A 12518-nucleotide genomic window follows, 5' to 3' on the forward strand; every position below is an offset into this window, starting at 1 on the left:
GACTGAGAAACGACACAAGGCACTCCCACTGAGGGTAACTTACTGTCTGAAGAGTCGAGCGACCGGACGACAGACAACAGCCTCCCGCGGCTGCACCCGGCGCGCGTTCTCTGACGAGCCGGGACCGTCATCCCCCGCGCTTACAGAACGAGGCGCACGGAGATGAGGTCACTGAGCAGTTCTCTAAAATGGCCCCGTCTGTGAACCGGGCCCTCTCTGCTAATTATATAAAGTGGGGCCTTCTGTGCGCTGCCATCTCGACTCGTTACCCGAAGTGGAGACTTCTGTATGTCGCTTCAGGGAAGACCCAAACGAGCCCTCCCGCAGCTTTCTCGTCAGGACACGCATTAACCTGCCCGGGGCCTGAGGAACCAGGGGCTGAGGGCGGCCTTTGCAGAGGCATGAACACATGGACAGTCAAAGACAGAGTTAGTGTTGTCAGCACTCCTGCAACACGCATACATGAAAACACCAACGCCCGGTCTTTGTCTTTCCCACAAATAGACATTTTTCTTGGTAGTGGTCTGGTCTCGGGACAGCCATGGATGGATGGATGGACTCTGCTATTTAAATCAAGGCCTGCAGGGTCTGTGCTCTAGTCTTATCTGTTACGTTTTTGTGTTTGTTTTTATTTTTAAAGAGTAACTAACCTTCATCTTTGTTACCATTTCTTCCTGGTAAACCATTAATGTTCTCCATGGTTCCCTTTTTAGAGAACATCAAGGCTCTGCCCTAGAGGGCTTGTTTCTTTTTTTTTTTTTTTTTTTTTTTTAAGATCTTATTTATTTGTTAGAGAGAGAGAGATACAGAGCGCAAGCACAGGCAGACAGAGTGGCAGGCTAGAGGCAGAGGGAGAAGCAGGCTCCCTGCCGAGCAAGGAGCCCGATGTGGGACTCGATCCCAGAACGCTGGGATCATGACCTGAGCCGAAGGCAGCTGCTTAACCAACTGAGCCACCCAGGCGCTTGTTTCTTAACACAGATTTCCTTCAGTTAGGCCTGACAAAAAGAATGTGACTTCTTCTCATTACTATAATCAGTGTGTTGAAAATCAGCTATGGTGATATTTGTCACAAACAAGACTGATGATTTCATTGGAGAGGTATCTGTGGCATACTAACTTCTGGTTCCATCTCCTATGAGAAATCATCAGGCAATATTTTGTATGTAGGACACAGTGTTTTGTTTTGATTTTTGCCATGTGGCTCTAGCATCATGGATTTAATTCAGTGGGTCATGTTTTATAATATAACCTGAGGCAGTGATTTATAGGTTAGGCATATAGGTCGATAGCCTATGGGATAACTTGTATACAAAATCTGCCTAATAAGAATCAGAATGGGCCATGGTAAACTTAACAACAAAGGATTTTTCTCTGAACAATGCTGTATGTTGGACTCACAGGAAATACAGAAACTAAAACAAGAGAAAAGGAGACCAAAAATACAGAGAAAATTGGATGTAAATATAAACTGATTCACAAAAACAATAATAATAAAAGCTAACATTTACTGAATGCAAACTATGTTGCATTCAATAGAGTAATGATTTTAATTGTAGCATCTCATTTAATACTTAACCCTATGGAATTATTACGATTATCATTATATAGATGAGGAAACTGAGTGAAAGACCCGCGGATCCCCTTACCCAAGAATCCAACACTGCCACTGGATGCAAACAGCAAGAGGTTTATTGGGACGCAGGTACCGGCGGGTGGTCGGCAGCTCCAGCTAACCGAGCACCCCAACCGAGGGGAAAGCGGGGTTTTTATAGATTGGCACAAACAGGTTTTGGGTGGGGTAGAGCTGATTGGCTGACAATTTGAACTTTTGAAAGAGGCACCCTCGGTGTTAGTGGATTGGTTTCGGGGGTCCGCGCGCGCGAAGGGGGAGTACATTTGAAAAAGCTTGTGCGCGCGAAGGGGGAGCAAGGAGGGGGGTTGGGCCTCATTACTCAGCAGGAAAATATCTTGCCTACTTGACTATGTGGCCCCCTGCCTACGTGACTATGCCTCTTAGCAGAAGGTATCTTGTTTGAACAGGCGACAAGTGTCACACCCTAAAAGCCAAGCGGTTACAGAAAGGCAAAAGAGCAGTTAATTATATAATTCATCACACAATTTATAATCTAACCTTATACCTAAAAGCCAGCGGTTCACAGAAAAGCAAACAAGCGGTTAGTTCTCCTATCTATCTCTTAAGGGAGGGGACTTTCCAGGGCAGGGGTCTTTCATTCCCCCCTTTTTCTTTAACATGGATAGAATCCTATATCCATTAGGTATATTGATCTAATGGGTCAGTTAGCTTAACTGATTGATATTGTTGAGTTAGTACCATGGCAATTTTCTACGTCCCAATTGGCTGGAGCTCCCATAGCTAACTTACAAACATCGGGGTACAAGTTAGGCCACCATGTAAACGGGGCATGTGACTGGGAGGTTTCCCAAATTACCTGCCCTGTTTGTGACAGGACCTGCCAGGTGAGCTGTTTTACATGGTGGGGGGACCCATGGGAACCCAGAATGCCCAAAGTAAGAATAGATAGTGCTATGATCGCACAAGTCTTATCTTTAGTGGATTTGGGGAGCGTTGTACGGTCCATTCCGAATCTTGAAGGGGATCAGTCTGTTTCTCCGGGTGCGCTGCTTTCACGTGGGAGGCGTGGATCCAGGCTGCAATCCCGTCAACCTTCAGTGCTGTGGGTGTCGTCAGGAGCACTACGTGGGGTCCCTTCCAACGGGGTTCGAGGTTTGTGGTCCGATGTCTGCGAACCCAGACAGTGTCCCCTATTTTATAGGGGTGTGGCCGTTGTGGGACGTCAAGTTTTTCCTTGTAGGCGGCTGCCAGGGGTTTCCAGATTTCTTGTTGCACCAGCTGCAGGGCTTGCAGATGGGCCTGTACAGAGGGGGAGGGGGAATGAGCGGCAATATCGGGGGCAAAGAAAGTGACAGCGGGGGGTGGAGCCCCATAGAGAATCTCAAAGGGAGTTAGACCATGAGGTCCTGGGGTATTTCGTGCCCGATAGAGTGCTAGAGGTAGGAGTGATACCCAATCTTTAGAGCCAGTTTCAAGCAGTAATTTAGTTAAAGCCTCCTTGATGGTTCTATTCATTCTTTCTACCTGTCCTGAACTCTGGGGCCTGTAAGCACAATGTAATTTCCAATCGATCCCCAGTAGCTTGGCCACCGACTGACTTACCTGGGAGACGAAGGCAGGCCCGTTGTCGGACCCTAGTACCTTGGGTATTCCATACCTTGGGAAAATTTCTTCTAATAGTTTTTTGGCGACTATGTTAGCTGTCTCCTTTTTGGTAGGAAAAGCTTCTGCCCATCCTGAAAAGGTGTCTAGAAAAACTAAAAGATATTTATATCCATACATGCCAGGTTTAATTTCGGTAAAGTCAACTTCCCAATGTGTGCCAGGACGTTGTCCGCGCACCCGGACTCCAGGTCCAATAACAGTCTTTCCAGGATTGACTTGAGCACAGACTTTACAATTAGCAGCTGCTTGATGAAGAAGGAAATTTTGTTTGGGGAAATGGCTTTCTAAGTTGGCCTTATCCATTAAGGCCTTCATTTTGCTTGCACTCAGGTGAGTTAGCCGATGGAGGTGATTGATTAGTTCTTTTGCCATTTTTATAGGCATTATAGCTTTTCCGTTATATTCCCATCGATTGAGGGCTGGATTATGGTCAGCCCCTAATTTTTGTACATAGTCTAAGTCGGCTTCCTCATAATTCCAAATGATGGCATTATCTATGTCTTCTGTCTCAGTAAGTATAGTGACAGTTAGCAATTGGGGCCCCAAGGCTGCCTGTTTAGCCATCGCGTCAGCTAGGCGGTTTCCCTTTGCCTCGGGGGTTTCCCCTTTCTGGTGGCCAGGACAGTACATTATGCTCAGCCTTTTAGGAAGAAATAAGGCTTTTAATAAGGCCAATATCTCGGCTTTATTTTTGATTTCTTTGCCCTCTGAGGTTAGCAGCCCCCTCCTCCGATAGATTTCTCCGTGGACATGAGCAGTAGCAAAAGCATATCTGCTATCTGTATAAACATTAAGGCTCTTACCTTCTGCCAGTTGGAGGGCCTGCGTTAGAGCTATCAGCTCTGCCCTCTGAGCTGAGGTACCTTCTGGTAGCGCGCTTGCCCATACAAGCTGGGAGTCGGTCGTGATGGCCGCCCCCGCCCGTCGTTTTCCATCCTGCAGGTAGCTACTGCCATCTGTGTACCAGGTTAGGTCCGCATCCTTCATGGGCTGATCGGTTAGGTCCGGTCGTGTCCCATGTGTTTCCGCAAGGATCTGGTGACAGTCATGTGATGGTATTTCTCCCGGAGTGGGCAGCAAGGTTGCGGGGTTAAGAGCCATTACAGGTCCAAATTGGATCCTGTCTGTGTCCAGGAGGAGGGACTGATAATGTGTCAGACGGGCATTTGACAACCAGCGGTCTGGTGGTTGGCGGATTAGAGATTCCACTGTGTGTGGAGCCAGGATGGTTAGGGGCTGTCCCAGTGTCAGTTTGGTGGCATCTTTGATGAGAACTGCAATTGCTGCTATCATCTTTAGGCATGGTGGCCAGCCAGCTGCCACGGGGTCTAATTTTTTAGAGAGGTACGCAATAGGGCGTCTCCAAGGTCCGAGTCTCTGTGTTAAGACCCCTTTAGCAAAGCCCTGTTTTTCATCAACAAAAAGGTCAAAGGGCTTTGTAATGTCTGGCAGGCCTAATGCTGGGGATTTAAGGAGTGCTTGTTTGATATGATCAAACGCCTGCTGCTGTTGTTCAGTCCATACAAAAGGAGTATCTTGCTTAGTTAATGGATACAGAGGGGCCGCTATTTCTGCGAATCCCGGAATCCATAGTCTACAAAAGCCCGCTGTTCCTAGGAACTCTCGCAATTGCCTATGGTTTTGAGGCGCAGGAATGTTAAGAATAGTCTCTTTCCTTGCAGCCGTTAGCCATCGTTGGCCATCATATAGTTCATAGCCCAGGTAGGTGACTTTAACCTGACAAATCTGGGCCTTCTTGGCAGATGCCCTATATCCCAATTGGCCTAGAGTCATTAAAAGATCCCCAGTACCTGTACGGCAGTCTTCTTCATTGGTGGCTGCTAGTAGGATGTCATCGACGTACTGAAGCAGGATCAGGGAGGGGTGCCTTACCCGGAAGTCAGCCAAGTCCTGGTGAAGAGCCTCATCGAACAGCGTTGGGCTGTTCTTAAACCCTTGTGGTAACCGAGTCCAGGTCAACTGGCCTGATATTCCTAAGTCCGGATCCCTCCATTCAAAGGCAAAGAGAGGCTGGCTCTGAGGACTCAGTCTTAAACAGAAGAACGCATCTTTGAGGTCTAAGACGGTATACCAGGAATGGGTTGGAGGCAAGGTGCTGAGTAAGTTGTAAGGGTTGGGCACCGTAGGGTGGATGTCTTCTACCCTCTTATTGACTTCCCTGAGGTCCTGAACTGGTCGGTAATCATTGGTACCAGGCTTCTTGACGGGTAACAGAGGAGTGTTCCAAGGAGACCGGCATGGGGTTAAAATGCCTTGGTCTAGTAGCCGCCGTATGTGTGGCTTGATGCCCTGATAGGCCTCATTGGACATAGGGTACTGTTTAACATTGACAGGAACGGCGGTTGCCTTTAATTGTATGTGAATGGGGGGCTGTTGGATAGCTAGTCCTATTCCTCCTGTTTCCGCCCAGGCATTAGGGTAAGATGCAAGCCAGGATTTTATGTCCTTTTGGGGCTGAGGGGGCTCCTCATGTAATCTATATTCTTCTTCCAATTGTAAGGTAAGGATATGTAGAGGAGTTCCCTTAGGGCCGGTCACGGTGGCCCCTTGTGGTTCAAAATGAATTTGAGCTTTGAGTTTGGTCAACAAGTCTCTACCCAGGAGCGGATAGGGGCAATCAGGAACATGAAGAAAGGAATGAGAAACTTTACCTGAGGCCAGGTGTACCTTCCTGTCTGTTGTCCAACAATATTGTTTTCCTCCAGTGGCTCCTTGAACCCAGGCCGTCCGGTTGCTGAGTGGTCCCGGGTCCTTAGTTAAAACGGAGTGTTGAGCCCCTGTATCTACTAGAAAGGTGATTGGTTGCCCCCCAACGGTTAGGGTTACCCGGGGTTCAGGGGGGGGCTCCTGACCCTGACGCCCCTAGTCTTTGTCTAAAGCCATGAGTCTTGTGACCGGCTTAGTACTTCTCTTAGGATTGTTCGGGCAGTTTCTGGCCCAATGTCCTCGTTCCTTGCAATAGGCACATTGGTCCCGTTCTATCTGAAGCCTCCTTATGTCTCCCTTTCTGTCTGACTTTCCTATCTCTAAGCTCTGGCTGCCTTGCACTACGGTGGCCAAGATTTTACTAAGTTCCTTGTTTCGTTTACGTTCTCGCTTTTCTTCCTTTTCCTCAGTTTCCTTCCTTAGCTTTTCCTCTTTTTCCTCCTGCAACTTCCTAAGTCGTTCCTCTTTTTCCTCCTGGGTTTCTCTCTTATTAAAAATCTTTTCTGCCTCCTTTAATAAATCTTGCAAAGAGAAATCTTGTAGATTTTCCAAACGCTGTAACTTGTTTCTAATATCTGGAGCTGACTGCCAAATGAATGTCATGGAGACATTCCCTCTCTGATCATCACTATCTGGGTCAAAAGGCGTATACCTGCGGTAAGCTTCCTTAAGCCTTTCTAAGAAGGCGGTTGGAGATTCCTCCTTACCTTGAGTCACTTGCCTTACCTGGGCCAAATTAGTGGGGCGACGTCCCGCATTATGGAGGCCTGCTATGAGTAACTGGCGGTAAAGACGTAGGTGAGTCCTACCCGCAGCCGTATTGAAGTCCCAGTCAGGGCGAGTCAGAGGGAAGGCAGCATCTATCTCATTAGGAAGTTGTGTGACCCTTCCGTCGTCCCCTGGGACATTCTTTCTGGCCTCTAGAAAAACCTTTTGTCTCTCCTCTGTGGTGAGGAGAGCCTGCAAGAGCTGCTGACAATCATCCCAGGTAGGCTGATGGGTAATTAAGATAGATTCAATTAAGGCGGTTAGGGCCACGGGGTCCTGTGAAAAGGAAGGGTTATGAGACTTCCAGTTATATAGATCAGATGCAGAAAAGGGCCAATATTGGAGGCTTCCTGGTTCCCTCCCCTGACGCAAGGGTAGGAGCCTGGAAGCTTCTTCTTTTTCCGGTCTTTGTCGGCCTCTAACTCTGCCTGCGATTGGAGATGGCGAAGGGTCAGGATCTGGTTCCCTTATGGGGTTTGGTGCTGGTCTAAGAGGGCGATAAGGTGGGGGGTCCTCGGTTAGGAGGTCTATCAAAGGGGATTCCTCGGAAGGGAGGACCTGTAATTGTCTGGGGCGTCGCAGAGAGGGGGCATCGTTAGAAGAGGGAGGGTCAATAGGGACCACAGGATATAGGTCAGAAGAGATGGGGGGTTTTGAGGGGTCGCTAGGAGTTGGTGTGTGGAGTGGAGCCGGTGGAGCGGAGGGAACTGGGTGAGAGGTAGGGGCTGATGGAGGCGGCGTTGAGGGGTTCAAGGGAGGGCAAGAGGGGACAAAAGGAGAGACCCACGGAGGGGGTTCTTTGACTAGACTTTCCCAGACTATAATATAAGGTGCTTGGTCCGGATGACCTTGAGGTCCCTGATTAAAGATTCGCTCCTTGACCTGCAAAATAACATTGATGTTAAAGGTTCCCTCTGTGGGCCATTCAGCTTTGAAGGTGGGCCATTCAGAGGTACAGAGAATCTGCCATTTTCTTCTTTTGACTTCCACCGATAAGTTGTTGGCTCGGTTCTGAACATCTTTCCAGTGACCTAGAGTGAGGCTTAGAGGAGTGGTAAGTGTTTGCCCCATCTCAGAGTCTAAAATAACACCAAAGACAATGAGTAGGACACACAGAACAAATAACAAAAAGGACATTGCGCGATTTCGGCGTAATACCGACAGGATGGTTTCAGATGGATCAGAAAGCTGTGTGGGACTATGAGCTTCCTTTGTGGCCCACAGATGAATGTATCCCTCGGACAGTTGTGGGGCCCCAAAGAACCGGGCCCCAAAGAGCCTTGGACTGTCCCCCAGGGTGACAGGGGAGGAGTTTCAGGCTTCAGATGGCCGCGAGGTGGAGCTATTGACCTTAGTATTTATTTTTCCCTCCCGATGTACGATGTTGCAGACAAGGGGAGGGGGATCTTTCAGGTGCTGTCCTGCTCGCGTCCCTCGCGGGAGCTTAGGAGCGTCTTGGCTAAGGTCTATCCGTATAAACCCCGGACCAGGCTACTCCAAGGAGTAGATGACCGTTATGCCGTATGACGTTCCGCGAGAATCAGGGTGCAGCCCACTCAGACTCCGTAGCCGAAGCCGTGGAGCCGCACGAACACACTCATACAATCAGGCACTCCTCAGATTCAAACGGGTTAGACACCCTCCCTTAAGCAAGGCACAATGTGAAAGACACATAAAACAATTAACGAGCCGGCAAAGACAAAAACCTTGCGGTGCACCGTACAAATTCCACTGGCCTACAAAAGGAGTTTCGAGACCTCCTCTCAGTGGACAAATTCCGTCCAGGGCCGAGGGGTTCCTCTGGAACGGACAAACGGTTTTAACCCTCGGACAAATGCGGGGCTTCAAGCCCCTTTGATCCCTGGGGCGTCCCCCTAGGGTGGCAGGGAAGAAGTCCGAGTTCGTCAACTCCTTCTCAAGCTGCCTACAAATACAAGCCCTCCTACGCGTAGAGGTACAATTCTAGACAACGGCCGAAAGAAAACACGAGACAGAACAGAAGCAGAAGACGAGGAAACGAAGGGACAGTCTAGGGCTGGCCAGTTAGCTTACCTCCCGGTGGGAGTCCGTTGGATCCCTGGGGCAGGAGTCCGATGATCTCGGTGGGACCTCCAAATGAAAGACCCGCGGATCCCCTTACCCAAGAATCCAACACTGCCACTGGATGCAAACAGCAAGAGGTTTATTGGGACGCAGGTACCGGCGGGTGGTCGGCAGCTCCAGCTAACCGAGCACCCCAACCGAGGGGAAAGCGGGGTTTTTATAGATTGGCACAAACAGGTTTTGGGTGGGGTAGAGCTGATTGGCTGACAATTTGAATTTTTGAAAGAGGCACCCTCGGTGTTAGTGGATTGGTTTCGGGGGTCCGCGCGCGCGAAGGGGGAGTACATTTGAAAAAGCTTGTGCGCGCGAAGGGGGAGCAAGGAGGGGGGTTGGGCCTCATTACTCAGCAGGAAAATATCTTGCCTACTTGACTATGTGGCCCCCTACGTGACTATGCCTCTTAGCAGAAGGTATCTTGTTTGAACAGGCGACAAGTGTCACACCCTAAAAGCCAAGCGGTTACAGAAAGGCAAAAGAGCAGTTAATTATATAATTCATCACACAATTTATAATCTAACCTTATACCTAAAAGCCAGCGGTTCACAGAAAAGCAAACAAGCGGTTAGTTCTCCTATCTATCTCTTAAGGGAGGGGACTTTCCAGGGCAGGGGTCTTTCATGAGGATCAGAAACAAGTAACTTGCCCCATTTTATAGATCTACACAATTGTAGAATTGGACTCAAATCTGATGCTCCAGTCTAGAACCCATATCTTATTGTTGCTGTTTGGGGAGCAATGTGCACTTGTTCCTGAGGTCACTGGAAGCTTTATGGAGTTCTCGGAATAGTAGCACAATGTCTAATGTCTTAGATCTCAAGGAGCCCACTCTATGCTTTCTTCTCCTCATTCCTTTATGACTTAGGCTGCTGTAACAAAATGCCATAAACTGGGTGGCTTAAATAACAAAAATTTATTTATTTCAATTCTGAAGCCTACAAGACTGAGATTGGAATACCAGTCTGATGGAATTGGAAGATGGACCTTTCCCTGGTTTACAGACAGTTGTCTTCTCACTGGGTCCTAACATAGTGGAAAGACAGCTTTAGTCTCTTCTTCCTATAAAGACACTAATCCCATCATGGGGGCCCTGCCTCCAAATACCATCACATGGAGGGTTAGGGTTTCAACATTTTCAGGGGAATGTACAGATTCAATCCATAATATCTTACTTCTGTAAGAGTCTGACAACCAGGATGATCATTTCCAAACAAATCTGAAAGAGCCCAACACATACAGTGTTAATTTCAGTAACATCGCTTTTCTTATAAATTCTGTAGGTAATTTTTGTCAATGAAATTCTGCAAGGTAGAGATGGGAATGTAGGTTGTTATTTGTTCCATTTTGTTTTAAATTCAGTCTTTTGGGGTGTCTGGGTGGCTCAGTGGGTTAAGCCTCTGCCTTCAGCTTGGGTCATGATCTCGGGGTCCTGGAATCGAGGCCCGCATTGGGCTCTCTGTTCAGCGGGGAGCCTGCTTCTTCCTCTCTCTCTGCCTGCTTCTCTGACTGCTTGTGATCTCTCCCTCTGTTAAATAAATAAAATCTTTAAAAATAAATAAATAAATAAAATTCAGTCTTTTTTTTTTTTTCTCTTAAGCAATTACGCTATAAAAACATTTCATCTTACTGCTTGTTAGGCCCTGTACAATGTCTGCCTTTGCTTGAGGGACAAAAGGAGTGAATGAAAGGAATAGGAATATGATAATAATTATGACACTTGCATGTATATGGACTTGCTACTTCATGCTTATGATAGCTTATGATAGCTACTAAACACAATGTACTAATCATGGAATATATTATTTTGTCCTAATATCACCATATCCAGAATTCAAAGATGAAACAAGATTCATAGTTAGGAAAAAAATAATATGAGAGAGGAATTGTGTTAGAAAACTTATTCCCATTACTGAGGGTAGTCAGTGGGATATACCTGATGGTGAAAAAGAATGTGTATCAGTTTATTGAATGCTATCTACAAAAATTCCATTTCTACCAAGTTTGACAACCAAAAGAGGGTGAGCTATTAAACACTGTGTTAATGACTTTGGTGATAGAGTCCATAAGAGATCAGTATGCAAAATTCTGAGACTCCAATTGATGCCTGTAATGAGAACTTTTATTGTCCATTGAGTAATTAAAATGTTTCATTTAAACACTTGTGAAAGCTGAAATGTGAAGAGCAAAATATCAGCGGTTGTTAGCAGTAATGATTTTTAAATCAGGATCATTAACCAAACCGATTTCTGAAAGAATTGGGGATAAATGGGGTTGCAATTGCAAATCAGTTTAGAAGGGTGTTTAGAATGAAAAAGAAAAGAAAAGAAATATTGACTGACGACTGAAGAGTTCAGGCTCAAAAACATTGACTTCAAACTTTTAAGTAGATGCACCATTGACTGGGATCCAAATTCTCAGTGCATTCCTTTTCCTGGAGAAGTTGAACTGAACTTAGCTCATACTGAATTCACAGGAGCTTCAAGGGAGTTCAGATTAGCACAACAGGGGGGCAAAGCAAGATCATATTGTGGCCTTTTAATGCTCTCTGTGTTCAGTGCCTCAGAAGTCAGTGGGAATGCTCAGTGTGGAGAAGCTCAATAGGAGTAATGAATAAAGAGAGTACATCTGTACCTTTTTTCTGCCTTGTGTGGCAGACTGAACTCAAGTATAATGAATGAGCTAATTCATCACTTGGAGTTCATTATTAGAAAGCATTGTGTAAGCAGATTATTAACAATTTAAAGTTTGTAACTTTTCAACTCCAAGAAGTGCTCATTTTATCACCTTGTCTAGAAATACTCTGGTAAACCAGATTTCTCATTTTCTAATTTTGAAGCAATGTGCAACTTATCAATTCTGACTTCAATACCTACATCATAAAATAGATTTGAGTATCAATGTATTAGCATACTTATCGTGCCTTCCTTTGTAACCAGTGTGAAAATAAAGCTCAACAAATGCTCTATTTTTCCCAACTATTACTTTATTTATAATACTGCGCTTAACAAATGCTATATTCTTAATCCTTTTGGATTCAAACTTCTCTAATATTGGCAAAATTAAATGTAATGATTCCTTCAAAATCAGAAGGATAAAGTATCTTGAGATGTGAACCATTTGATTATTTTTCTAATGCAATAACTTTAATAGCCATATAGTAACTGTATTGTAAAGATTTTCAAAAAACTAAAATGGAGAGATCATAGAATGTATTCAGTTCAATATCACTGAAATTTGTCAATGAGTCCATGAGAGAGTGGGTAATCTAGGAAAGATTCCAAAGACTAATAAAAGAGCATATTTAGTAATCTTTTCTCAAAGAAATATTGGGGAAACTCTAAAACTCTTTTTCTGACCATAATGTTTTGAGAGCCTATAATCTAAAGACTGTCAGTTAATTCTCATAAAAATTTGTCCTTTTGTCAGTTGAGGGGGCAATGATACTATTCTAGTGCTGGTCATCTGGAAAGCAAGCGTGGAGAAAATGTGACAGTAGTGGTGATGAGAAAGGAAATTTAGTCAAAGAAAGATATAAAGCTTCATAGTGCCATGCTTCATATTCTGACCACTTCCTCACAGATAGCTTCTGGGATACCCAGCAGTTCACTTAGTAGCTGTGTTCATGTGGCTTTTGCAAGTTAGGAAGAGCTACAGGAAAACC

General features: G+C 45.9%; 1 protein-coding gene across 1 annotated transcript; it reads right to left on the minus strand.

The window, feature by feature from the left end:
- Positions 1-2548: 2548 nt before the first annotated feature.
- LOC116578859 lies at positions 2549-7828 on the minus strand. Its single transcript, XM_032323445.1, is given in 1 exon segment — positions 2549-7828. A coding segment is annotated over 1 exon segment (5280 nt).
- Positions 7829-12518: the final 4690 nt, after the last annotated feature.

The sequence above is a fragment of the Mustela erminea genome, chromosome 19 (assembly GCF_009829155.1).
Source record: "Mustela erminea isolate mMusErm1 chromosome 19, mMusErm1.Pri, whole genome shotgun sequence".
Classification (NCBI taxonomy): Eukaryota; Metazoa; Chordata; class Mammalia; order Carnivora; family Mustelidae; genus Mustela; species Mustela erminea.